General features: G+C 54.2%; 10 protein-coding genes across 10 annotated transcripts; 5 read left to right on the forward strand and 5 right to left on the reverse strand.

The window, feature by feature from the left end:
- Nucleotides 1–211: 211 nt before the first annotated feature.
- Nucleotides 212–3,484, forward strand: MYCGRDRAFT_74724 (inositol polyphosphate 5-phosphatase; the record flags this gene model as incomplete). Its single annotated transcript, XM_003849979.1, has 3 exons — nt 212–2,554; nt 2,633–2,786; nt 2,832–3,484. The coding sequence occupies 3 exons, from the start codon at nt 212–214 to the stop codon at nt 3,482–3,484; spliced, it is 3,150 nt and encodes a 1,049-aa protein (XP_003850027.1).
- A 54-nt stretch (nt 3,485–3,538) lies between these two features.
- Nucleotides 3,539–5,329, reverse strand: HAG2401 (elongator complex protein 3; the record flags this gene model as incomplete). The annotated part of the gene is made up of 1 exon (XM_003850346.1): nt 3,539–5,329. One exon carries the CDS (start codon nt 5,279–5,281, stop codon nt 3,629–3,631), a length of 1,653 nt encoding a protein of 550 aa, XP_003850394.1.
- A 315-nt stretch (nt 5,330–5,644) lies between these two features.
- On the forward strand, nt 5,645–6,934 carry LSC1 (succinate--CoA ligase (GDP-forming) subunit alpha; the record flags this gene model as incomplete). Its single annotated transcript, XM_003849980.1, has 2 exons — nt 5,645–6,191; nt 6,419–6,934. 2 exons carry the CDS (start codon nt 5,661–5,663, stop codon nt 6,932–6,934), a joined length of 1,047 nt encoding a protein of 348 aa, XP_003850028.1.
- A 646-nt stretch (nt 6,935–7,580) lies between these two features.
- On the reverse strand, nt 7,581–9,625 carry CNB-1 (serine/threonine-protein phosphatase 2B catalytic subunit; the record flags this gene model as incomplete). The annotated part of the gene is made up of 2 exons (XM_003850345.1): nt 7,581–9,094; nt 9,210–9,625. The coding sequence occupies 2 exons, from the start codon at nt 9,352–9,354 to the stop codon at nt 7,581–7,583; spliced, it is 1,659 nt and encodes a 552-aa protein (XP_003850393.1).
- Nucleotides 9,626–10,553: 928 nt separating this feature from the next.
- MYCGRDRAFT_95157 (uncharacterized protein) lies at nt 10,554–11,378 on the forward strand (the record flags this gene model as incomplete). The annotated part of the gene is made up of 2 exons (XM_003849981.1): nt 10,554–10,950; nt 11,197–11,378. The coding sequence occupies 2 exons, from the start codon at nt 10,554–10,556 to the stop codon at nt 11,376–11,378; spliced, it is 579 nt and encodes a 192-aa protein (XP_003850029.1).
- Nucleotides 11,379–12,552: 1,174 nt separating this feature from the next.
- Nucleotides 12,553–13,894, forward strand: MYCGRDRAFT_46866 (uncharacterized protein; the record flags this gene model as incomplete). Its single annotated transcript, XM_003849982.1, has 2 exons — nt 12,553–13,021; nt 13,080–13,894. The coding sequence occupies 2 exons, from the start codon at nt 12,553–12,555 to the stop codon at nt 13,892–13,894; spliced, it is 1,284 nt and encodes a 427-aa protein (XP_003850030.1).
- Nucleotides 13,895–14,108: 214 nt separating this feature from the next.
- MYCGRDRAFT_110449 (uncharacterized protein) lies at nt 14,109–18,172 on the reverse strand (the record flags this gene model as incomplete). Its single annotated transcript, XM_003850344.1, has 2 exons — nt 14,109–17,922; nt 18,027–18,172. The coding sequence occupies 2 exons, from the start codon at nt 18,170–18,172 to the stop codon at nt 14,109–14,111; spliced, it is 3,960 nt and encodes a 1,319-aa protein (XP_003850392.1).
- Nucleotides 18,173–18,556: 384 nt separating this feature from the next.
- Nucleotides 18,557–22,287, reverse strand: MYCGRDRAFT_110450 (uncharacterized protein; the record flags this gene model as incomplete). Its single annotated transcript, XM_003850343.1, has 4 exons — nt 18,557–20,615; nt 20,762–21,262; nt 21,761–22,040; nt 22,090–22,287. 4 exons carry the CDS (start codon nt 22,196–22,198, stop codon nt 18,557–18,559), a joined length of 2,949 nt encoding a protein of 982 aa, XP_003850391.1.
- Nucleotides 22,288–22,336: 49 nt separating this feature from the next.
- On the reverse strand, nt 22,337–22,662 carry MYCGRDRAFT_105449 (uncharacterized protein; the record flags this gene model as incomplete). Its single annotated transcript, XM_003850342.1, has 1 exon — nt 22,337–22,662. The coding sequence occupies one exon, from the start codon at nt 22,660–22,662 to the stop codon at nt 22,462–22,464; it is 201 nt and encodes a 66-aa protein (XP_003850390.1).
- A 216-nt stretch (nt 22,663–22,878) lies between these two features.
- MYCGRDRAFT_105450 (uncharacterized protein) lies at nt 22,879–23,947 on the forward strand (the record flags this gene model as incomplete). The annotated part of the gene is made up of 3 exons (XM_003849983.1): nt 22,879–23,056; nt 23,115–23,203; nt 23,300–23,947. 3 exons carry the CDS (start codon nt 22,996–22,998, stop codon nt 23,645–23,647), a joined length of 498 nt encoding a protein of 165 aa, XP_003850031.1.
- Nucleotides 23,948–25,190: the final 1,243 nt, after the last annotated feature.

The following is a 25,190-nucleotide window of genomic DNA, read 5'->3' on the forward strand; positions in this document are numbered from 1 at the left end:
TTGCCAGTGAGATCGAGACCAACTTTTGGATGCTTCGGTCGCTTTTAATCTTGGAGATCCTCCCGGACCAAAGCTCCGGGATCTGAAGCATGATACTGCCATGGATATACATTCATAACGAAAACAACAATTTGATTCGCCTTTGAGTTCGCCTGTCAGCATGGCCGCCGGACGGTCTCGACCGACGAGTGTCTCGACCTCGAGCAGTCTGATGCAAGATGTGCCTGGCTCGTTCCCACCTCCAGCAAGGACGCCATCGACTTCGCGGAGCCACAACCAGAGCGACGACGAGGAAGAGGAGGAAGAGGTCACGTACCGAAGCTTGTCACAACTAGTGTACTCGAGAAGAGCCGAATACGTTCGACCGAAACACGTGCGGATCAAGGTCGGAACTTGGAATGTGGCTTCATTCAAAGGCACAGAAAAGGACGTCGGAGGATGGTTCGTCGGAGGGAAGGGCCTGGCTGAAGGCTTGACTGGACTGAGGATCGACGATTCTTCGAAGACTGAGAATGTCGAGAGCGTGAATCTGCAAGAGGCGAGGTACGAGAGGAAACATGAAACTCTACCTACTGGCGACACGGGCATCTTGCCGAAGGGCGATGATGTGGGTCTTTACGTTCTGAGCTTGCAGGAATTGGTGGACATCACTTCTGTTGCAGAAGCTTTGAGGCCGTCTACGGATCCTGCTGCTGCAAACAAGTTCAAGGAAGCAATGAATGCGGCGCTACCCGCAGGATACCAATTGGTTGCAGAGCAGCAACTCATTGGACTGCTGCTTCTGGTGTATGCTGCCCCGGACGTAGCCAAGGACGTCAAGTCTGTCAGCACCACAAGCGTTGGGACGGGAGTGATGGGCTACATGGGCAACAAGGGAGCTGTCACTGCGAGGATTGTGCTTGGGGAGACTACGCGATTGGTTTTCGTCAACTGTCATCTTGCAGCTGGAGCAGACAAGGCATCTCTGGAGCGGCGCAACTGGGACGCCTCTCAAATCGTCAGCCGCACTCGCTTCGAACCGATCAAGGATGCTATGGATCTTGCTCAGACCACCGGCGAACAGATTGGCGACGAAGACTTCGCTTTCTGGTGTGGAGACCTCAACTATCGTCTGGAAGGTATCCCTGGCGATGATGTCCGTCGACTTCTCATGCTGCACACGAGAAACGAGTACGATCTCAGCCAGAAATCTGCTCGCAAGGTTGAGAATGAGCTGCACAACGCTGCAGAATCAGTCAGCAAGCGGGTGGCTGGTCAGACGTTGGAGGCGCCAGGATCGTCCAATACCTCAGCCAGATCAAGCATGGACATCCGTCGAAGCTTCGAAAGCGGCCAAACAGAGAGCACCAAGGCTACCACGGCACTCGAGGCCGAGATCGATGCAAGTTCAGATCCAACTTCTCTGCAGACTACCCTGTCGTCTCTTCTCCCACATGACGAGCTTCACCAACAGATGAAGTCTCGAAAGGCATTCCATGATGGCTGGCGAGAAGGTCCAATCACATTCTTGCCAACTTACAAGTACGATCCTGGAAGTGTTGGCGTCTTCGACTCTAGTGAGAAGAAGCGGGCGCCATCCTGGTGCGATCGCATCCTGTATCGCACTCGGAGGGACAAGGTGGCTTGGGAGGCAAAGATTCGCGAGGAGGCCAACGCACGAAAGAAGGACGCCGAGCTCCATGCGAGTGGCATCGCCGAAGCTGCAAATGATGATGATTTACTTTACGACTATGACCCAGACACGGATGGTGCGGATCTCGCGGACGAGTACGATGAATATGACGATGTCGATGAAGGCGTGGTCATTACGAAAGAAGGATTCGAGGACGAGATCGAGCAGGAATACTACACTGCACACCAACGTGTACTCTCCAGCGACCACAAACCCCTGGACGCGAGTTTCATGCTGAAGTACGACGCAGTAGTGCCGGAGCTCAAAGCGAAAGTCCATGCCGAGGCAGCAAAAGAGCTCGACAAGGCTGAGAATGAAGGCCGGCCAAACGTGACTGTCGTCGTTGACGAGCATAACAAAACTCCCTCGATTTCTGAGAGCGACGGGTACGATGAGAAGTTCGAGGGGGTCTGGTTCGGCGAGATCAGATGGGCACAAAGCAAGCATCGATCCCTGACTATCGCAAACACCAGTCGAGTGCCCGCGAGTTTCTCCTTCATCGAGCGACCGGTCGCTGTCAACGATGTGCCAGGCATTGCGCCGAAATGGCTAGGCCTGAAAATCAACGATCACGACGTTCCCAGCTCGTCCACTACCTCAGAACCGGTCACACTCGAACCAGGCGAGACGTGCGCCGTGGACTTGGATTTACGCATAATGAGCATTGACGACGTACGAACTTTGAACGAGAAGAAAGACGGACTGGAGGAGATTCTTGTTTTGCGGGTGGAGAATGGCCGGGACCACTTCATTCCATTACGAGCTAAATGGCTTGACAGTACTCTGGGCAGACACATTGACAAGCTAGTTCGCATTCCCGAAGGCGGCATCCGCAGACTGCAAGGCCAAAAGCCCGCCGACAAGGGAAAGGCCGCCAAAGCAGTGATCAACGCCGCCAGCGCCTTCTCGCATGGAGGCGGCTCGGACGACGGAAGCGCAGACTCGACAACGGGCAGCAAGAACGCACATGGTGCCACTTCGCCTTCCTCGCGGCACAGTGATGAAGAAGAACCTGTACGTTTCTCTGCTCCGCGCGAACTGTTCCGGCTGACGGAGGCGATAGAAGAGTTGGGCGTCCGCGTTGTGGCCATCTGGGCTATGACGCAGCCAGACGGTGACTCGCGCACCTCCATTGATACCGCTCCGGCTGTTATGAAAGCTCCATGGGACGAGCATCCTGCGTGGCCGTTTGACGAAGAGTGCTGGACCGAGCGTACCACTTCCCACTGGACCGAGGCTCTCAGTGAGGCTTGCAATGCTGTGGACGATGACAAGCCAATCGAAGCGATTCTCCCGGCGGACTTGCCGCGAATCCAAAAGCTATACGTTCTGTCCAGCTTTCTGCTTATCTTCCTACGAAGTATGACAGATGGCATTGTAACCGCAGCTCTTTGGTCCGAGGTCGAAGCCTACCTCGCTGAAGTTGACAAGTCGAAGAAGAAGCCGTCCAACGACGACCAGAGAACAGCAATTCAGGAGATTCTGTCTCAGAGTCCGAGCCACAACATCTCCTTCATCCTCATCACGTCCATGCTAGAGCGCATGATGCAAGAAAGAATCTCGAACAGTCCGGAAAAGGACCTGACATCGCCTAGTCCTGCAAGCAAAGCAGGAGGTACCTTGAAGCGCATGGCGACACTCGGTCGCGCGGCACAGGCGCCACCAAAAGAGCTGGCCAGTCCAGCATTGGCCAAGGTATTCGCGGACGCCGTCGTCAGAGTCGACGCGCATGGAGGCGATAAGGCCAAGACGGCTCTCCAAAAGCGGAAGGCTGCATTGATAGAGATCTTTTTGCAGAGGGATGCGCCATAGATAGACGCAGCGAGTATGATACCCAGACCTTCGACGAAATGGCAACGATGATCTTCAACGTTGTCCATCAAAGCTTCAGCCCATTGACACAGTTCTCGCCGCTGTAGGGCAAGCATTTTCGGCTCCTTCCACAGTCGGCATTGCTCAATCGTCGTCGCTGTCCTCCGCTTCAGCATCCAGCCATTTGCTCATGTATGGTCCGTCGAGCCAATAGCCCAACCGCTTGTAGTAACCTCGCACGCCAACGCCTGAGATGACTGAAATCTTTCTCGATCCATGCTCGTCTCTGGCGATCCGCGCAGCCTCCTCCATGAGCAAAGTGCCGTAGCCCTGATGCTGCGACTTGCCCTTTACACGCTCGTGAATCGGCACAGCAGAGCCATAGACGTGAAGTTCGCGGACCAGACTCGATGGCTGGCCGATCAGCTCCTCCCGATATGTGTACTTCTCGCTGCATTTTCGCAACCGCAGTAGCGCAATCAGGATGTCCTGCTTTGGATCCTCGTACGCCAGGAAAGTCTCCCAGCCTCCGTTCGCAACGTAGTCCCTCCGTACGAGCTCGACCTGGTTCGGCCGGATCTTGTGCTTCACTTCGTTGATGCCTACTTCGCGAGTCCGTACGTCACGGCATGTGGTACCAAAGTCCTTCATTCTAGCCAGCGCCAGTTCTCGCAGATTGCCATTCTCGACTCCTGATGTGACAAGCGGCATTGGAATGTCACGCTGTACACGGTAGATTCTCGTCCAAGGTGGGATGAGTGCCAAAATGCGTGCCACAATATCGATGAGCACGTTGGGTGTGTAGTTCTTGTATCGACCTGTTCGCCACAGCTCATACAGTCCTGTGCCTCGAATGACCAGTGTTGGGTAGATCTTCAGACCGTCAGTACGGAAAGCTGGGTTGGCGAAGTATTCTTGGAACTGGAAAAGGTCGCGTTCGAGGCCAACATTGGGAAGATCTGGCATCATGTGTGAGACGACCTTGAATCCAGCGTCCTTTGCCTGACAGAACGTCTCACAGACGGCCTTCACGGTGTGTCCTCGATTCGTGTCCCTAGCGACATCCTCGTACAGCGACTGAACACCGACTTCCAAACGCGTGCAGCCATAACGAAGCATGTCTGTAAGATGTGGCGGTAGACAGTAGTCCGGTCGTGTTTCGATTGTGATTCCAATACACTTCGTTGTACTTTGCTCGCCCGCCATGACAGCTTCGTCCACATCATTCGTTTGGTATCCAGATAGGGCGTTGTGTAGTTGAGAGATGAACTCCTCACGATACTTGGGAGACAGGGACATGAATGTCCCTCCCATGATAATGTACTCCACCTTGTCCACACTGTGTCCCATATTGCGAATCTGGTCTACTCGTCCTCGAGCTTGTTCAAACGGATCGTATCGGGCTCTGATGGCTCTCATACTTGTCGGCTCGTATCCTGTGTATGATTGTGTGCTGTATTCGAAGTCTGAATCCGGTCCGCCCGGACAGTACACGCAAATGTTGCCTGTGTATGCGATGTGTGGACATCTATGCGGCTTGCACATCACAGCTACGACCGCGATACCACTGGCACTCCTCACTGGCTTCGCGATCAACTTTGGAAGAATGTACTTCTTGTGCTGTTCGGGTACCGCAGCGATGATGTCTGTCAAAGGCGGTTGTCGTGAGAGGAAGTGCTTCTTTGCCATCTGACTGCGCAGAGAGTTCAGGTTGACGTCCTTTGGTTTCTCTCCACTCTGTTGCGACCTCTCGAAATCTTCGACCAGCCAGTTCGCTACATCGGCACATGCTCGCATATATCGTTCGTTTTCGGGCGCGAGTTTGGCGAGTTTGGCCGCAGGGAGGCGACTTCTCTTCGCATCGTGGTAGGTCTCCGTCATGGTCGCCATGATTGATGCTGGTCCTGGAGGTGTTGTAGCAGGAGAAGTGCAGTTCGAGGGATGTCCAAGTCAGTTAGGTTGTGGTCACCACCTCACTTTTTTGATGGCGACCCCACGTCAATATTTCATTAACATGTGATTCAGAAGTCGAATTATGCCACCCGGAGCGGGCCTTCCCGCTCGAGCTCAGGGAGCTAAGGATGTTTCCTGTTTCTCCCGGCCAGCGCGATAGCTTCGAGGCTTTCTTCTGAGAGAGCTTTATCCACACCACACTCCCACCACCAACCCGCTCAACATGCAGTCCGTCCGCCAGGGGCTCACGCGCGCCGTGCGCAATGCTCCTCAGGGCATCACCCGCTCCGTGGCAGCTCCGTATGCCACCGTCGCTCCCTCCGATGCGCCAGGCGCGCCCACTGGCTACGCAGCAACGGGCATGAACCTCCGGATAACGAAGGACACAAAGGTGCTATTTCAAGGCTTCACCGGCAAGCAGGGCACGTTCCATGCCACTGGAGCCATTGAATACGGTACCAACGTCGTTGGAGGCACGAATCCAAAAAAGGCCGGCAGCGAACATCTGGGCAAGCCAGTTTTTGCCAATGTGGAGGAGGCCAGGAAAGCTACTGGCGCCGATGCATCCGCCATCTTCGTCCCACCGCCGCTTGCTGCCGCTGGTATTGAGGAGGCTTTGAAGGCAGAGATGCCTCTCGTTGTCTGCATTACGGAGGGAATCCCACAACACGACATGGTTCGCATTACCGATATGCTCAAGACACAGAACAAGACAAGACTGGTCGGGCCCAACTGCCCCGGAATTATCGCTCCTGTGAGTTGCAATTCGATCGCTCACTTCATACACACCAATTTCACTTTCATGATGAGACTTTATAATTCAAACATGATAGGAAGAGTCTGACCCGTCAATGGCGGGCTTGATTACATCTAATTTCTCTGAAAAGCGTTCTTTACCCTTTTGCGCGTTCGCATATGCAGCTCCTCACCAGACACGGCAAAGACTCAAGAGACTGGAAGCTGATACGCAATCTCAAATAGGGTCAATGCAAAATCGGAATCATGCCAGGCTTTATCCACAAGCGCGGCCGCATCGGCATCGTCTCCCGCTCCGGTACCCTCACCTACGAAGCTGTCAACCAGACCACACAAGCCGGGCTGGGCCAGTCGCTCGTCATCGGAATCGGCGGTGATCCCTTCTCCGGCACCAACTTCATCGACTGCCTACGCGTCTTCCTCTCGGACAAGGACACCGACGGCATCATCATGATTGGAGAGATTGGTGGTTCAGCTGAAGAGGAGGCCGCGGACTTCCTGAAGCAGTACAACAACGGCGGCAAGGATGGCAAGGGCAAGCCAGTGGTCAGCTTCATCGCGGGTATCTCTGCGCCGCCAGGCCGAAGAATGGGTCACGCTGGTGCCATTGTGTCTGGTGGTAAGGGTGATGCCAACAGCAAGATCAAGGCTCTTGAGGGCGCAGGCGTCATTGTCGAGAGGAGCCCGGCAAGCTTGGGCAAGACTTTGAGGGATCAGTTCATTCAGCGGGATTTGCTATGAGCGTATGTTGCTGTTGTTGGAATATGAGTCCGTCTTGCGCAGACCCCTCTGCGTTTTGTACAGCATTTCTCGTGCGAGACAGATCTGTTCACCAGCCAATTGTAGCGTATACTGCGAAGCTTACGATGAGAGATTCCTTTCCTCGCCCCGTGCTATGCCCGCCAGCTGGGAAGTACATTATGCGTACTGTTAGCCGACGAGGAGCTGCCGATGCCTCGCTTGCTGGTCATTTAGACGGCGCCCTGCCTGACCTACGCTCGTGCATATGAATGTGATGGAACGGAGCGTGACGAAGAACCGAAGGCTGCAAGAGCCGCGTTTGTGACTGACTGTCCTTTGACTTATCCTCGACTAACCTGCTTCATTCCGCTGGTCCATCTACAAGCGCTCGCCAGCTATGCTATTTCATGCCCAAGCCCCCCTTAGGCTTTCCGCTGCCAACCAATTCCAGCTCAGGCGGCACCGTGCCGGCGACTTTCGTTTCAGCGATCGCAGCGGCGCAAGTCTTTTCTTCGTGGACCCAAGGAGCTCTCCATCTCGCACCGACGCACTAGCTTCTGCGAGTATTTTTGGAGCCGGCCGACCTGAGAACGTTAGCATGCTGTCCATTGCCCGGAAATAGAGGGGAAAGCTCTCAAGATCACACTCACATTGATATTCTCCGCGCCACACCTGCGAGCTGCGTATCGTTCTCGGCTTCTCTCGAAGCGCGCTTGAGAGCCTCATCTCTCGAGTGTTCTGCGCTTCTTCGGACCTCCTCGTGGCTTGGTGGGAGACGCTCATTCTGCAGATCAACCTTGCGAGCATCTTCGAATGATGTGATGGCTTGCTTGATACCCTCCGCGCCGAGCATGAGCGTGCCAGCGGGCAGTCTTCCTCCGGAAGCCGTCTTGAGCTCGGTGACCCGCTCAGACTCTTCACGCAAGACTTGAAAAACGCGAGACAATCTGCCAATGGCCAGGATTTTGTTCTTGATGGCACGGCGCTTGTACTCGATACTGTCAGGATCCATGTTGAGCTGATTGGTCGGCGAGTTGAGTGGCGGCGAAGATGGACCAGACGAAAGCGGTGTCTCGTCCTCAAGTTCCTCCTTGCTGCATGTGTTGAGAATCGCAATGAGCATGTCTGTGATCTTCTCACCAACGAAGGGAAGAGACCACGTAAAGACGTCCATGAAGTTTGGCAGCCAGTATGGGTGGGGAGTGCAGTTGAACTGTCGGATATTCATGACATTATTCTCGTACTTCAATACCGCAGCCTTGTTGTTGTAGACGTCCAGATAATTCGGTGCAGAGAATATGGTCATGACGGAGGGAAATCCAGTGGTGCGAGTCTTCCTGTACATTCTGTACCCAGCATCTTGCGCCTCGTGTGCTCGGATGATCGAAAGCAGATTGTTCTTCTCCAAGAATGCGCACGCGGCTGGATAGCTGAAGAAATATGAGCACCCTCGGACGTGGTTGTGGATGAAGTATTCCTGAGTCTTTTCCTGACCAAATTCTTCCAATGGATCGGCCCAAAGAATGTCGCACATGAGGCCGTGAGTCGGTGGCTCTCTGAACCTGTCGAGCGCCTTGATGTCCTCCAAGGTGTGCAATTCCGGGCTGAGACCACCGTGAATGCAGAGGAACTGCTTGTTCATGACCGCCGCCAAAGGCAAAGAGCAGAACGACTCCATGCATGCCTCGTAGACCTTTTCGCTGTACTTGTGCTTGCACTCAAGCTTGAACGTGAAGTAATCTGTCAAATGGCGGCACTCGTGGTTGCCGCGGAGCAGCCAGAGGGTGTTCGGGTACCACATCTTGAGCGCCCACAGGTAAAGAACGCACTCGATCGAGAAGTATCCACGGTCCACGTAGTCGCCCAAGAACAAATATCGGGTCTCGGCTGGGTCACCACCAACCTCGAACAGCTTCATCAGGTCAAAGTACTGGCCATGAATGTCTCCGCACACAGTGATTGGCGCATCCATCTCAAGCAAGTTCGGCTCTGCGCGCAGCACCGCGGTTCCTCCATTGATGATCCATAACGCTTGCTCTTCTGTGAGGCGACCTTCTCGGTATAAATGCTGCTTCAAGAACGCGAGATTAGGTTTCGAAGGATCCTGTGGAGAAACGATCTGGTCTTCGGTGGGCACGTTGAAAGCGGGCGCTTGCACGTCTAAGCAGTAAGTCAGTAATCAGCGCATCTCGCACTCCCAGCTCGTGCCATGTTCTCGATACAAGAATCCAAGCGCCATCGCAGCTGTCGCTCCCGTATTGCCAATGAAACGCACCTTTGCATACTCGCTCCTGCGTGCTCACTTGTGTCCCATCCTCCATTGTGTGGAGCGTGAAGTCAATTTCTGGGATTTGCTTCTTCTCCTGCATCTTGCGAACAGCATTGTCAATGTGCTGCTCCTGAGAGGCCTGGCCGTCCATGGTGGGCGATCGGGCGTAGGAGCGCGGGATATGGGAAGCGTTCGTCGGCGCAGTCTTGTCGTTGTATTCCGCAGCGGAGTCGATTGAACTTCGGCTTTGTGGCTTGCTCCGATGTGTGCTGGCCACGCGACTCGTCGTGTGGCGATGGGAGCAAGACCGGTGTGGAAGATGCCAAGAAGTGTAGGCGAGCTGTTCGGCGGTGGAGCGAGGGACGGTGGGGAGGGCGGAGATCGTGTGGTGCTACTTTTCAGGAAGCTGCGTGCGATCGGAGGAATGTTCTCGTGTATGCGAGATCGATTGTATCGCGATGAAGTTACGAAAGGGTGATATTAAGGTAGGCACGAGGGACTCGACTCGTGAGCTGCTCTAGCGGGGTCAATATGACGATTCAATGCAGCATTCTGAAGACGGGTGTTCCATCTTCGGCAAGACAACGAAGCTCACATGTACCATGTGTCCTGATCGACGCCGTGCTATCTACTCCGAGAGATGATGGGCCCGTCAGCGTCAAGGTTGACAGTTGGTGTGCTACCTGTTGGAGTCTACTGGACCCCACAAGATGTATAACCCTAAGGAAACTGCTTGTGAATCTTACCTGAAGCTCGTCGTGGAAAACCAGGGTCGAGGAATGGCTTGCATTACACGTTCGGCGTCCAGAAGACAGCAAGGAGTCAGTGGATAATAGGACAAGTGCCCAAGAGTGCAGGTGGAAGTGCTTTAGAGAGCGCTTTAGGAAGCAACATATCGGCCGTTCGGCATGCCGACGTTACATTGGTCGCAACGTGCCTCAAGCCGTGTGCAGGACGGTGTGGTCAGCGACCTGGCAGTCAGAGGTAGTGTATTCGACCTCTACTTGAAAGTCAAGAGTAGTCGCATTCCACAAGTAGTACAGGTAGCCGAAGACCAGTCTGAAACAATGTCCGGCGCTTCGACAGCGATCTTCAGCGTTTACGCACAAAACTGTGCCGCAAATCGTCGCCGATAGCATATCAAAAGCGATGCCCGTGACATGTTCGAGCCTCCGCTTCCATCTTATTTGCTTTTCGCCAAAGCGTGCCATGCGCTGTCCGCCTCTCGCCTCCAACCCAGTCTCGTAACGAAAAATATGTTGAACACGCCCAACCAACCGAAACGTCTTCTAGGCCACGCCTGCAACGACAACGACAACAACAACGAAGCGATGTGCCGGTTGCCTAATGATGAACGCGAACCAACGCGGCAACGACGTGCACATGGTCCAGAAGACGTCCGCGTCCAACGGGCTGGCCAGCACTTATGCACCTCGAACCTGGTCCGCGCAAGAAAAGGTCCGGACCCGAAGCCACAGGATTTTCGTCCAAAAGATGCAGATGCATGTTTGTCACATCTATGATCTCGTCATAAAGCTCCCACAGCAGTTCGGCGCAACCATCTGTGCTGGTTTGGCTACTCTGGTACGGCAGCTTTTCCTCTTGCATATCCCCAACCACTCCCGAACGTCCGCACCGGTCGGAGGATATGGATACCCTGAAGCGGTCAACGGTCGCCCTTGGCTCGTTACGGAAGTTGCAGCGGAACGCGTCGCAGCACTCCCTGTGCTGCACAAGTTCCTCGCGTGTAAGTGTTACCTTGCTGGGATCAAGGCAACGTGGTGCATTCCCCTTACGCGCCGGCACAGAGTCAATGTGCTGGCAATATACTCGCAGTGCTGGCGGCCCGGCTGGGGAATCATCGTATGGACTCTCGGCTTTCCATGTCGATTCCGAGAGGGTGGTGCCAGATGCCGGGTAGACTTCCTGCTAAGCGCTCTACACCAGTTCGCCGATTTGATCTGAGACATCTGCTAGTTTGGTCGCGCGCCAGCAAAGCTTTATGGCGACGACATCAGTGAAGAGTTCGCCCAAACTCTTGAGGTCGATCAGACGAGCTCGAAGCTGCTATTGCCGTGGGATGTGCTTCTGGGACACAAGACACGGTGCGGCAACGTGATACGTTACGCGCGTGCCTCGTGGCTGATCGAATCACAGCACCCGATCGACTTTTGACGACTCTTCGAGTTCAGTCTCAGCTGGAGTTGGACGGTAGGAAGGGATGTTCTTGGTTGGAGAGGCCGAAGCCGATTTAGCGCAGACGCTAACAACCTTAAATCCTAGCGCGAAAGTCCCTTTTCGACCTCACGCTTTTCGTTGGTCATGGACCTGCAGACTCAAACGCGGTGGAACTCGATGCACACCCAATTGCTCCCACCTCACCGCCGACTTGACAATTCCTGCCATGTTTCGCCTTGAGTGTGACGACAGCCGACTGCGTTCTAAACGGCTTTGACACGACGCATCGGATACGCCCTCTCCAGCCAATCCGCAGCTCGCAAGGGCGATTTTCTACCAAACTTGGCGTGGATCTGGCCCCTAGATTCCGCCCCGCCATGTGCTCACGACTTAGTTCGACTGGTGGCTGAATGACCCGCAATGTCTCACACCAACTCTACCGCACCTCCTGGCCTCCCGGTCACAGAACGCACTATGGCTGTACCTATACCGACCTATCCTCTCCCTCGCGTGCGGTTCCCGGCTGTCACACCCAAGCATCGCGGTGCGCCACTGGCATCGTGAGAGCGGATCTGCACGCTGCAGAAAGCCGCGACGACTCGTCCTATTCGTTCCAAAGGCCGTGCTCCGCGTTTGCGACAGGAGGCCGACCACCAAGATGCAGATCTCGCCAAGGGCTTGCTTAAGAGCCTCGCACTGCACCTCCCTGCCCATCTCTTCCCTTCCCTGTATCATCAACATCTGTGAAGCAGTCGTCTCTCCTTACCAAAAGCCGTGCCCGGAGCATTGTGCCTTGTTCACTCATTACAACATATCTGCGAGAGCTATCTTGAGCCTATACACTCTCTATCGCTGATCTTCTTGTCGACGATCCCAAACAACCTCTTTGAGACAACAGGTAAGCTGCGACATCTTTTTCCACTCCACGTGCGAGTCAGATCTGGGTAGGCTGTGCTAGACAGGCCTGCACGATGTCATGGTGGTCTAGATTTGGGTCCAGCATTACATACCCTGGCAACATACTCACTGTTTGTCCTCCACAGTATCATCGACAACCCAGAGCGCATATACACGTCAGAGCATCTTCGCCTAGCCGGTCTAGACGAGATTACAGCACTCCCACGAGGCCCACAGCTACTCGCAACCACATTCCTTCATACAGTACTTCAGGATGCTTTCCAAATTCATCCTTGCGGCAGCCACTGCATGTGGTCTATTCGTCTCGTCCGTCAACGGACACATGGTCATCTATTCTCCTGTTCCATACGGCCAGGACTCCCTCACCAACAGCCCTCTCGAGAACGACGGATCCGATTTTCCCTGCAAGCAGCGCTCCGGCGTCTATGATATCACGAAGATGAACGAGATGCCCGTTGGTGTTCCTCAAACGCTAGCCTTCATGGGCGGTGCCACCCACGGTGGTGGTTCTTGCCAGGTCTCGGTCACCCTGGACAAGGAGCCTACGAAAGACAGCGAGTGGAAGGTCATCCACTCGATCGTCGGCGGGTGTCCATCCAACTACAGCGAGAACTTGTCACAGGATGCAAACGGCAAGAACTCGGCCATCTTCCAGTTCTCGGTGCCGAAGGGAATGCCGAATGGAGAGTACACACTTGCGTGGACTTGGTTCAACAAGATCGGTGAGTTCCAAAGGTAGAAGGTCCGCAGCGTCGTCCGAGACTAATACTCCATGTTTAGGAAACCGCGAAATGTACATGAACTGTGCTCCTATATCTGTCACTGGAGGCTCCAGCAACAACGACGTGTACAATTCCCTTCCGACCATGTTCGTGATCAACATGCCGAGAGAGGAGTGTGCTACGAGCGAAATGGAAGACTTCGTGTTTCCCGACCCTGGCCTGTACGTCGAGACAGCACAGCAGACTGCGTTGGGAAGCAAAACTTCCGGAAGCAATTGCGCCGCCGTCACTGCCAAGGGCGCCGGCAAGGGTTCCGCTGGCTCACCCGCTCAGCCCACCGGCGGCTACGGCTCTGCTCCCGCCGGCTCCGACGCCCCCTCGTCAGGAAACGGCAGCGATACTGGCAACGCGGCGCCTCCTGGTGCTCAAGGCTCCTCTCCCGCTCCGACTGCTCCTCCCCTTTATCCCTTCCGTGGTGGCTCCAAGGGTGTGGTGAACGGACCGGGATCCGATACGAAACCCATCACTGCCTCTCAAGAGGCTTCCGCGCCAGCAGGCACCCCTGCCGCCGCTCCTCCGACTGAGAACTCTCCCAGCGGAAGCTCTGCCCCTCCCACATACAACACACCAAGCGATAGCGCTGCGCCCTCGGGCAATACTACCTCGTCGGGCGACTGCAGTGGAGGCGCAGTTTCTTGCCCCAACCCCGGTGCGGTGGTCTGCATAGGAAGCAGTCAATGGGGTCTCTGCGACATCAACAACTGCGCTGTCCCTCGAGAGCTGTCCGCCGGGACCTCGTGCGCAGCTGGCGTTGTCAGCAAACGAAGCGCGGGACACCTTCGCAGGCACGTCCACCATGTCCGCAGCTACTAGTCGACTTCGATCGCCTTGTTCTTTTACGCACGTCATGTCCATCGAAGGTCACCTTGTTCACGTTGATTTTTGGTATTATGAGGGTTCAGCAGGCCTGGGTTCGGAAAATGTTTGCCATATATTGTCGGGATTGTACAGATCTGTTCCACAAAACGAATGAGACGAAACGCATAGGATCGAGTAGATATTACGAACGAAAGTCTTCTACTCGCATCTATTTCCAACTCTCTTTTCCCATCGTTGTGACTAGCGGCTCCCTTTCGATACCAATATGGTCCAGCCCATCCGATCCGATGTACCTGCCGTATCCCCATCTCCACAAAGACCGCACGAATCTCGTGTCATCTTGCGACCCTCGTTGGTCGCTTGAGCGATAGTCGCTCACAGCCCGACTGGCAGCAACGTACGCGATGTTCGAAGCAACTGTACCAGGCAGACGTGGCAGCACTCGCCACGGGCGTCGCACGTAGAAGAAGATGGTGACGAGGATGTAGCAGCCGAGAATGGCTTCTGTGACAACGAACGCGGGCGTGGAAAACAAGATTCGAGTCTCAGGCGTGATCGCAAAACCTGCGACCTTTGGTGTCTGGTCTGCGACGTCCTCGAAGAGTAAGTCCGCGTTTGATCCAATGAGAATGGCGAAGAGCTTCTCATAGATGTCTGTCAACGCTTGTGCGGCCGAATCGGGCCAGATAGTCGTGACCTTGGGATCAAGTAGGCTGGAATCATGCTTGCCTTCCGCGATGAGATAGTTGACAAAGTCGGAAGGATTGGAGTCATTGTGCCATGTACTTCCGCTGTCGGTAAGGAATTGATTGGCCTGCGCAACCAGATCCCATCGCTTTCCAGAGGCAAAGTATGGGTCGACTGGAGCGCTGCTATAGGTCATGGAGACGAGCTTCTGAACGTGTCCGGCATGATCTACCACAATCTCCGCTTCGCCGATGATGAGCAACGGTGAGCACAGAATCATGGTTTCATTCGAGGAGACCAGCTGCATCTTAGGTTTGCCAGACTCCGTTCGCTCGTCCCCTTCTCCCTCGATGACCTGCCAGTCCGCCCGGATCCAGCCTGCAAAAATATGCTGACGGCAATATAGGTCCTCTGAATTGGAGCTGTTGCTCGAAAGCATTGTGTTGATCTCCATTGCCGAATGCCCGGGCGTTGAAGCAAGGTTTCGAAGACCGACTCCACTTGCTGATGACTGGAGGTTCGTGCAGTTGACGACAGTTCCATTGCCGCTGTTGACAGGGACCGTCAAGTAGGCACTGTTGGCATCGCTGGAGAAAGTGAGGTTATAGAACTTCTCGTTGCCTGTTGACAAAGCATCACACTTCAGCTTCGCGCCGAAAGCCCAAGTGTTGATCTGGAAGCTTGCGTTTGGATTTCCGCCAGGTACATCGACGGGAACGTAGCCGTAGTGATGGTCTGTCCATGGTGGCAGTGGAGTGCCGGCGGTCAAGTTGGACATCTCGCGATAGAACGGATCCGATGTCGTGCCTCCTTGCCAGTTGGCCGCCACATCCGTATTGAAAGGCAGGCCAGTGCCATTAAGCAACCGGATTCGCGGTGCCTTTGCCAACGAGAAATTTGCACTGGTCGATATGGACTTCGTTCCCTCGTTCATGAGACCGCCCATGGCGACAGCCAAGACGTTTGCCGAAATCACCATGAAGCAGAGAAGCATGAGCATCCAGTGTCTGGAGCGTAGAGCTCGCAGAAACAGGAGCTGTGGCGGCAAAGAGCTGTAATCAAGCTCAATACTTCTGGAAGCATGTGCGTCGCCTTTGCGGAGCTCTTCGAATGGTTGCAGTAGGCCCAGCAGACGATTGAGCAAAAGCCAGAAAGGTTCGATAAAAGTTGCCAGTGCGATTGGGATGTAATTCTGCACGAGTTGTCGCACGAATGTTGATTCAGAAGGGAGTGCAAGACCTAGACTTGTTAGACTGAAGAACCGTGTCGATAAGCAGAGGCACGTACCGTGTTCACTACGAGCCTTGAGAAATAACGCGAGAAAAACCGTCAGAGTTGCAAGCTGGAGTGTGAGGAACAGACCGCCGACTGCGACTTTCATCTCGGCCGGCCTTATGCCTTTAAAGCTGGGCTGGCTACGAAGCGACGACTCGAGATCATCATCTCCCAAGACTGCAGTCTTTCTCGAGGCTATCGCAGTGCGGGCAGGAGTGCCTTGATCTTGGAGCAATTGTAGCCTCGTGCCGGAGAAGTGGAACTTGAAATCCTTGAGTGAGTCATGCAGCTCTTCTGTGCTTTGGCTATCCAACTTTTTGAAGGGCTTGAGCGTCGACTCGCTGCCCTCCACCAAGTCCATTATCGAGCTGATCGATGCTGGATCCGTTCGGAGGTTGTTTTGCCGTTTGGGTATGAGTAGCATGAGACCAGTTGCAATCATAAGCACAAGAGAAAGGAGCGCAGTTGCGGCGTAGGCGAAACCTGGGACCACCACTACTGCCTGCGTCACGTACGACCGCTGTGCATCTCCTTCGGTCGATGCGTCTAGCTCAGGACGGAGGATGTCTGCGAGCTGGCGGGCGAACAAGAGACGGTACGCGGATTGGTACGAGATTCTAAGCGTCTCTGCGTCCAGATAGTCCTCCATTGGTCGCTGGTGTGTTGCGATGGCAAAGGGTGCCATACGTGGGATGTATGCGAGGTTCAATGGCAAGTCGACCAGGTGTGACTTCTGGTCCGGGAATCCTGTCCTCGGGAACGATGTACGCTCATCGAGTTTCGTCACTCCAGAATTCATGGTCCACTCGAGAGCGCTGGTATTGAACATGTCGTTGGGTAAGTCTTGCTTCTGCCCGCTCTGGTCGATGGATAGAACGTCGTTTGACGGCAGTCGGACCGTAGCGTTTACTTTCTGCTGATAGTATTTGGGCTCGCAGAACAGAGCTGTGGAGTTGGCTTGGCTCGGATCGAGCGTGCTTGATAGTTTGCCAGATTCAATCTGCGCTGCATTGGTTTTGGACCATCGAACAAAGAACGAATGGAAGAACCTCTCATCACAATCGTACGAAAGATAATAGTCCGCAACGCCATTCTCGTTCTGGTATCCCACATACATTGTGTCGAATATTTTGGAAGTGTCGTTGCCATCTGTTGGCCGAAAAGGTGGTGGGTAGAAGCTACATCCTCTCGTAGTGTTGTAGTTGAGCACGCCAGACTTGTTTGTCAGCACCACTGGCTCGCACGAGACATCGAGACTGTACAGAGTGGTCTGTGCGGTGTATGTAACATTCGTGAAATCTGAAGTGGTGTTCTTGGTAGGGCCAAATGGAGTCAACACGAAATCCGTGGTCATGAACTGAGGCAGTGATTCGTTCAACCAGGCGATGTTGTAGACAGATTGAGCGTAAATGGCAGTGAGATTGCCCTGCTGAGCAATAGGCGTGTACGAAGTGGAGTGCGAGCCCTTGACCACGCCCGACACGTGAACCGTCCGGACGGCGAATATTCCGGACTGTGTCGGAGTGAGCCCCCAGAAGACCAGTATCATAACTGTTGCGGCCGACAGCACCGACCAGTGTTTGTGCTTGAAGGCAGTGAAGGGTAGCGTCACCAAGAATTCCAGAGGATAGCTAAGCAAAATAGAGCCGTGTCCACTGACGCCGCCGGCTTTCGAGAGCTGGAAGAAGGGTTCCAGTCGCTTGATGTCCAGATCGATCCAGGTCCAAAGAAAGCTGTAGATGACCGAGATGATGGTTGGTAGATAGAGATAGAAGAATGACCGGCGAAGAGGTAATTCGTTGATGTCCTTCGCGAAGATGAGGCCTTGATCGCGTTCGCTCACGAAAAGAAGCCATTGGATGGCCACAATTAACAACACCGTAATAAGGATCAATGTCGCGATGTAGAGAGGTCGTAGTGTCAACGGTCTCCAAGGATTCTCGCTCTTCGTCTGATCTTCCGTCTCATCGCTATCAACCCGTGCGACGCGGATGACGGGAACCGCAGGCAAAGGCTTGCCTTTCGGGTGCTTGACAGAAGACATAGGGTTCGCGTTGAGACTGGACCGGCCAGTACTTCTGCAAATTTAAGAACCAACGGCGAAACGAGCAACAGAAAGCAAGTAGCCAAAGAAAGAAATGGCAGGAGACTGGAAAGGACGTACCTGGCCGCCATATCGGGCGAGCTTTTGCTTTTACCTGGAGATGTTTGCCATGAGGCACAGCACTCGACCCGCTGCGGTGCTTGTCCGGCATCTTTTTGGAATACATGGCGCTTACAGCTGCATGTTTCCGCGAAGATTCTCTCCATGGCGAAGTATCCCTCCTTGTCGTTGCATCGAGGACTGTTCCCGGCCACCTCGCAATGCGAAGGAAACTATGGCAGCGACTCTTCGAAGCAGCTTTGGGATCAGTGTCCCCTGCGTCGTAAAGATTCGATCGTGGGTTCATGTGCAGCACATGTCAGAAGACGAAGGACGAGGCTATTCATAGAACGAGTCAGCATGTCGAGTGTTTCGCGAGCCGCCGTGCTCAACCCTGCACAGCACATACGCTAGCGCGAGATGAATTCCAACCAATAATCGCTTACTGCACGCAGATGCGTTTCGGTGTGGCAGACAACGGAGCAACTGCCGACTGGTATTCTTCGTTCCTGCATATCGTTCATGTCTATTTTGACAGCTGCAGAGCGCCTCTACATTTTCTTGCCCGTCGGAATCTGGAAAGCCACCGCAGGCTCACCATGCTTGAACGCCTTATCAATGCGGAAGTATCCCTTCCGATCGAACTGCACAATCGCATCCTCCTGCAGTGCCGCGACATTGCAGTCCGCCAACGCCTCTGTCTTGACTTCCGTGACCTTGTTGAGAATCTCCTCCAGCACATCGTCCTCCTCCAACTTGTCCTTACTGATCAGGTAGTCGAATTCGTACAGCGTGATGGGCACGAGCTCTTGATCAGTCGACAGCCAGGTCACCTTCTTCTTCGTCGTCTTGACATCGCCCTGCAGGTGAAGTTCGAGCTCGAGCTCGGTGACCATCTTGTCGCCGTCCGACTTGACAAGATTGAGAGGGTTGAGCGAGTGCGTCTTCTTGCGCACAATGGCATTGCCCCAGTTCATCAGAGTGATCTCCTCGTCTTGCTCGAATGACCGAGCATCTTCCTGATCGAGGATGATGGTCTTGCTGAAGACGACCTTCTTCTTGCCGACTTCAGTATTCTTCGCGTGCAAGTCCTTCTCCTCGGTGCGCGGTGCCTCTGGTGCGCCAGTGACAGTGCAAGTGACTTTGTTCTCGCCGACTACGGCAGTGTATCGAGGAGCGACCGGGTCAATGTACTTTTTGTTTGTCGCCCAGAAAGCAGACCAGTCCATTAGATTGATGTTCTTACTCGGGCCTGTCTTGAGGATGAACTCTTGCAAAGCTGGAATGGTCATACCGCGACGACGAATACCACGCACAGTAGGCATGCGAGGATCGTCCCAGCCCCAGACCTTGCCGTCATCGACGACCTTGTTCAGCTTGCGCTTGGAGAGGAAAGTCTTGATGAAGTTCATGCGGGAGAAGTTCCAGTTGTAAACGTGGCGGAGATTGAGCGTCTTCAGGAACCACTGGTATTGAGGATCACGATCGTTGTACTCGGTGGTTCTCAGCGCGTGGGTAATACCCTCGACCGAGTCCACAACCGGGCATGCGAAGTCGTAGGTCGGGTAGATCTTCCATGTTGTACCAGTGCGGTGGTGAGCCTCTGGATTGCATCGGTAGATGACTGGATCACGCATAGCGCCGTTGTTGCTGCTCATGTCCAACTTCGCACGAATGAACCACTTTGTGCCCTCTTCAGAACCAGTCTTCATCTCCTCGAAGTGTGCCAGGTTGTCCTCGATCGAGTCGTTGCGGTGCACGCTTTCAATCTTCTCCATACGCTCCTTCTGCAGCTGCTCTTGCGGTGTGTTGTCTGCGTACGCATTTCCATCCTTGATCATCTGCACGGCGACCTTGTGAAGATCCTCGAAGTAGTCGCTGGTGTAGGTGATGCGGTCTGGCTTGACGCCGAGAAGTTCGCAGTCCTTGAGAATGGAGTCCTGAAATTCCTGCTTCTCCTTGGAAGGGTTGGTATCGTCGAATCGGAGAATCATGGTGCCCTTGTACTTCTTGTGGGCGAAGTAGTCGTTGAGCAAAGCAGCCTTTGCATGTCCGATGTGGAGGTAGCCAGATGGCTCAGGAGGAAACCTCGTGACAACACCCTTCTCAGTATCCTGCAGACCGATGTCGTAGCTTGCACCCTCATCAGCGGCTTCCTTCGCAGGTCGTGTGGGCAAGTCGATGCTGGGCTGAGCGGTGGCTTCAATGAAGAAGAACCATCGTGAGAGGTTGACCATGAGACTCTGTTTGATGTATGCGTGAGCCACACGGTTCGCTCGAAGAGTCTTCCATACAGTGGTGTCGGCATCTGAGAGACTATAGCCAATAATGTAGCTGCGTAGTGTGAGGTGTGCGTCGAGTTCGCCGAGTGGTCCCTCAATCTGCTTCAGGTTCAAAGGCTTGAGTGCCTCCGCACGCTCCTGCCATTCTTTGATTTGTGCTTCGGCCATGTTGAGCAGTGCAATGTGTTCGGTCAATGCGAGGATCCAGCAAGAAACAGCTCCAACATTTTGCTCACGATTGACGTTTGACTCAAGGGTAAAAAGCACGGTCCACCTCGAGAACATCCCACCAAACCCCACCAAATGGATGAACATATGACGACTGTCTCTGCATTGCCAACAGAGCATGATAATCAGCATTGCTTGCTAATCTGCCAGACGCCCAGTCCTCTCCGCCCTATTACCCTCTGCAATGTTGGCCATACACCGTCATCTCCAAAGTCTAGATCATCAAGTCCAATGTGCCGTCCGTACTCCCATAGCCTCTCAAAATCCAGCTTTGCACCATTGGACCGATCGTCAACATATCCATCCAAGAAAGTAGCACTCAATGGGGCGACAAGCAGTATCTGATCGACTTCTCCCTTGCATACGGCTGACTTCTGAAGCATGTCGATCATCTGATCACCAGGCATGCCCATCAAGTCGGTCGTGGTGACCTTTTCGTTTTTGCCGTCCAATAACCACCTGGGCGGACTGTATGTCTTCCACCAAAATGTCTGGCTGATGTTATCCTGCCCGGCGATCCACGTCTGGGCTGGAACTGCACCACCCTGGTGATAGATCCCGAATAGAACGGCGGCGAACGCATTGAAGACCGCCCATGCGCCGAGACAAAAGCGCATTCCACGCTTCGGGACCTTCACACTCGAAAGAAGGAGAGGCACTGCGGGAAGCAAGAATCGTGCCTCTTGATGCGGGAAGAACGATAGGACGATGACTCCCGAAACTGCCGACCAGAAGAGGATGTCCTTCCTGCTTGAGAAGAAAAGCAAGGGGAAGGCCGGTCCAATTAATTGTGGCAAATTGGCAACAAAGTGCTGCCAGAATGGATGAAGGCCATGCTGAGCAAGGTTTGTGGTGTCGATGTTGTACATCACGTTGTTCCACGGCGTGATGACGGTAGTCGATAGCAACTCTGTGAAGTGTGGCCGCTGTCCGGTGTAAAACTCAGTATCCATGGTCACCGCGATGGTGAGAGTAAAGAGGCCAGCAACCAGCATTATCGGTATTCGCAAAGGCTGTCGGTACAGACCTGGCAGGAGATACGTCAGGGGTGCAAGAAGGAAGCCTGGGAAAGTGATGCGGTTCCAGACTCCAAGCACTCCGAGGAAGGCGAGCACCGCCGATGGGTAAGAAAGAATATGCTCCGTGTCTTCCTTGAGCTTCCCGATGAGGACAAGGCACCAGAGCACGACCAAAGTCTCGATGCTGTTGGAGAAGGTATGTGTTTGGTAGGTCCATGTCACATACGAAGAAGCGACTAGGGTTATCGCCCAGCGTCGATCGCGAATGTTGTGAATCAACTCATGAATGGCCCAGTCTCCGAGGATAAAACTGAGGAGGAACATGAGAATGCGGAGAGAATAGAAGGCAATGTACGGAGGAACCGGTCCATAGCCAAGTCCTTCCCATAGCCATTTCAACACGGTCAAGGGCCAGCCATAGATGAGCCAGAAAGGGAAGATGCTCCGTATGGGGTGTGAGGAGGTGAACTCCCATGTCTTGTATATTGGGTAGCCGAACACCTCGCCTGTGTTCTATTAGCAGATGCGCGTATTCTATTCCAGGTTTCGTCCTACCAGCGATGACTTCGGGCCCTTGAAAGTGCTCATCGGGATGGATGTAGCTCGGCGATAGCGCGAAGTAAAGCCTCACAAGAACCAGAGCGAGATAGATCCTGCGCCACATCTTGCCGAGCACGACCCGACGGGACTAAATGTCACGAAGGCGATGTTGCGTTGATGCATGCGCTTTTGCGAGGGATGAATGTGATGTTTTCATTGTCGATGGCGATGTGCCAGGTGTATCTAGAAATCCGGAGCGCGTCCTTTCGCGAGATGAGAACACTCACACGCGCGCACGGTCCAGCTGATATACTGACTGAAAAACCAACGACCTCTCACAACCTCTCGCCATACTCCCATTTGCTGCCTCGTAGAGTCCTAGCACACTCAGTACAGCCCTGTCTGCTGCTCGGATGATTCTGTCCCTTTCGCAACGCGACGTGACAATTGGCGGTGTCTCTGGCGTGGGATTGCTGGACATTTGGCTGCATCCGGTGTCGACAAGCAGTCTCGTATAGCAAGTCTCATAAGGGACAATGGGAGGACTTGGCGGGCAATCACCACTGAAAGCAGGCGGTAATTGTGCATTGTCAGGAGCAAGCCACGCACAAATATCGGGTCAAAGAAAGAATTGTCGTTTGCTGCGAGTGACACAGGCCGGAAGCAGGTGAATGCTGCAAGCAATCGTCGGTCATACCTTTGCCCCACCCTTGCTGCCTTAACCTTAAACCCTTTGGCACAGCTGCCGCCTTTCCACGACCTCCACCTTTTATAAACTACAACAACCTTCATCATTCTGCACTCTTCTCACATCACATCCACCAACAACTTCGTCCACCACCACCAACGACGAAACACTCACCACCGACATCACCATTCATCACTTCCTACCACACACACCACACCGCATCCATCATCAACATGTCTGAAGGTGACCAGGCCGTCAAGCTCGTCTCCAGCGACAATGTCGAGATCCTCACCAGTATGCTCCACCTACCACCTCACCACAGCCTTGCGCATGTACTGACATGCCACTTTAGCCCGTCAGATCGCCGAGCGCAGCATGCTCATCAAGAACATGATCGAGGATCTCGGTGCGCCGGGTGAGGAGCCAATCCCCATCATGAACGTAAGTACAACCACTCCCAATGCGCTCCTGCTCGCACATTTCACGCGCATCACCACAAATCCTCATCCACAGCGCATACTGACTCTCACTTCACAGGTGTCCGAAGCCGTCCTCCGCAAGGTTCTCGAGTGGTGCAACCACCACAAGAACGACCCCGCGCCCACTCAAGACGACGACGCCGACTCCCGCAAGAAGACGACGGACATTGAGGACTGGGACCAGAAGTTCATGCAGGTGGACCAGGAGATGCTGTTCGAGATCATTCTCGCAGCCAACTACATGGACATCAAGGCGCTCCTCGATGTGGGCTGCAAGACCGTCGCCAACATGATCAAGGGCAAGTCACCAGAGGAGATCCGCAAGACGTTCAACATTCAAAACGACTTCACCCCCGAGGAGGAGGACCAGATCCGCCGCGAGAACGAGTGGGCCGAGGATCGTTGAGCGGTTGCATGCGACATGGTGCTCACATACGAGTAACATGGAGAGGATACATGAGATTACGGAGACATCATCAGCGGGTCAGCTACCGGCGGACGACCTGACTGTCAAGGCGTTTGGGCGAAATGGAGGGCTGCTCTTCGCAATGACTCGATTTTGATGATTTTTCACGATTACGAAAGCTGTTTCCAGCATATGCAGTACACGCTCGGCCTGGCCTGCAGCTGGAAGAACATGCTCATCACGCGCAAAGGTGCGCGACGCTGTAGAATATACGGCTTCAAAAATGCATCACTCAAGTTCATTGTCTGTTTCCCATCCTCATCATTTGACTGATTTCAAAGTGCGCTTTTGCATCCGGCCAGCGTAGTGACCGGAACATGTAAAGCCTGAGTATGCTTCAGCTTTCCCAGTTTCACTCTCGTGAACCGACTCAAGACCAGAGCTCTTCCCAGGATCACTCCCAAGCACATCCTTAACAGCATATACCGGAGTGAACCTCAATGGTATCCGCTGTTGCCTCTCAGTGTTACCAGAGTGTGCGAACCCTGCCATATAGGTACGGCAGTAGCTCGTAGCATGTTCGTCACATTTCCTCCGAACGATGCGAACTCTACACAGCGCACCTGGAAGCGGGCTTTCTTCCAACTTTCGAGTCATGATCGGCAGGTCGATCAATGCCATGTTGATCTGTAGGTAGTCATGGGTGCGAATGACAGGGCGCGAACGACACTTCACCTCTTCCTGCGTGAATAGCCATTTCTTCTCCTTGCAGCCAGTTCATGAGTAGAGAATGGCGAGCTTCACTTGAGAACGTAGCAGGAATCTTGATCAGGCTCGACAGGAGATCTCGTTCTTCTACAGGGCCAAACTCACAACTACGCCGCCCAACGCCTAACATGAACAAGATGCCGTCACGCTATGACAAGAAAACTTTTTGAGCCCTCCATGTATACCGGGAGCCTCAAGACATCCCAACTCTTCACCATGGAAGAGAGCCGACTCGCTCGCCGACAGAAACACCACCTCCCAAAGTCAAGCCACATGTCGATCACATCACCTGTACCCCGGCACCTCACTCGAACTAAGCGCACTACGCTTCATCGGCGGCGGCGGCGGAGGCGGCTTCTTCGATCGACTAGGCACCGGCGGCGGCGCCGCTTTCTTCACCATACTCCCGCCATCCAGCGCCGTGGTCGACCAACTCGGCGTCCGTTGCGGATGCTCACTATACGAAGAATGCGAGTCATCGCTGTAGTCTCCTCCAAAACTATCTCCACCGGGAGCCGCTTGGCCATCATTCCTCGATCGAGTTGGTCGCAAATTCAACCGTGCATCGTGGATTGCTGAGGAGTCGGTCTGGACTCGCTCGAGACGTGGCATGGATGGAGCAGGGGAGAATTCGCGGTTGTAGGAGGGTTGTTCGCGGGCGTAGGAGGGCTGGTCGCGGCCGCCGCCGAGGGAGGTGGGACCTTCGAAGTTGCTGGAGGCGGTGCGGTAGGATGGGCGGGAGGGGAGGTCGAAGCCGGGGAGCTCGCGACGGGGT

This window comes from Zymoseptoria tritici, chromosome 8 (genome assembly GCF_000219625.1).
Source record: "Zymoseptoria tritici IPO323 chromosome 8, whole genome shotgun sequence".
Lineage (NCBI taxonomy): Eukaryota > Fungi > Ascomycota > Dothideomycetes > Mycosphaerellales > Mycosphaerellaceae > Zymoseptoria > Zymoseptoria tritici.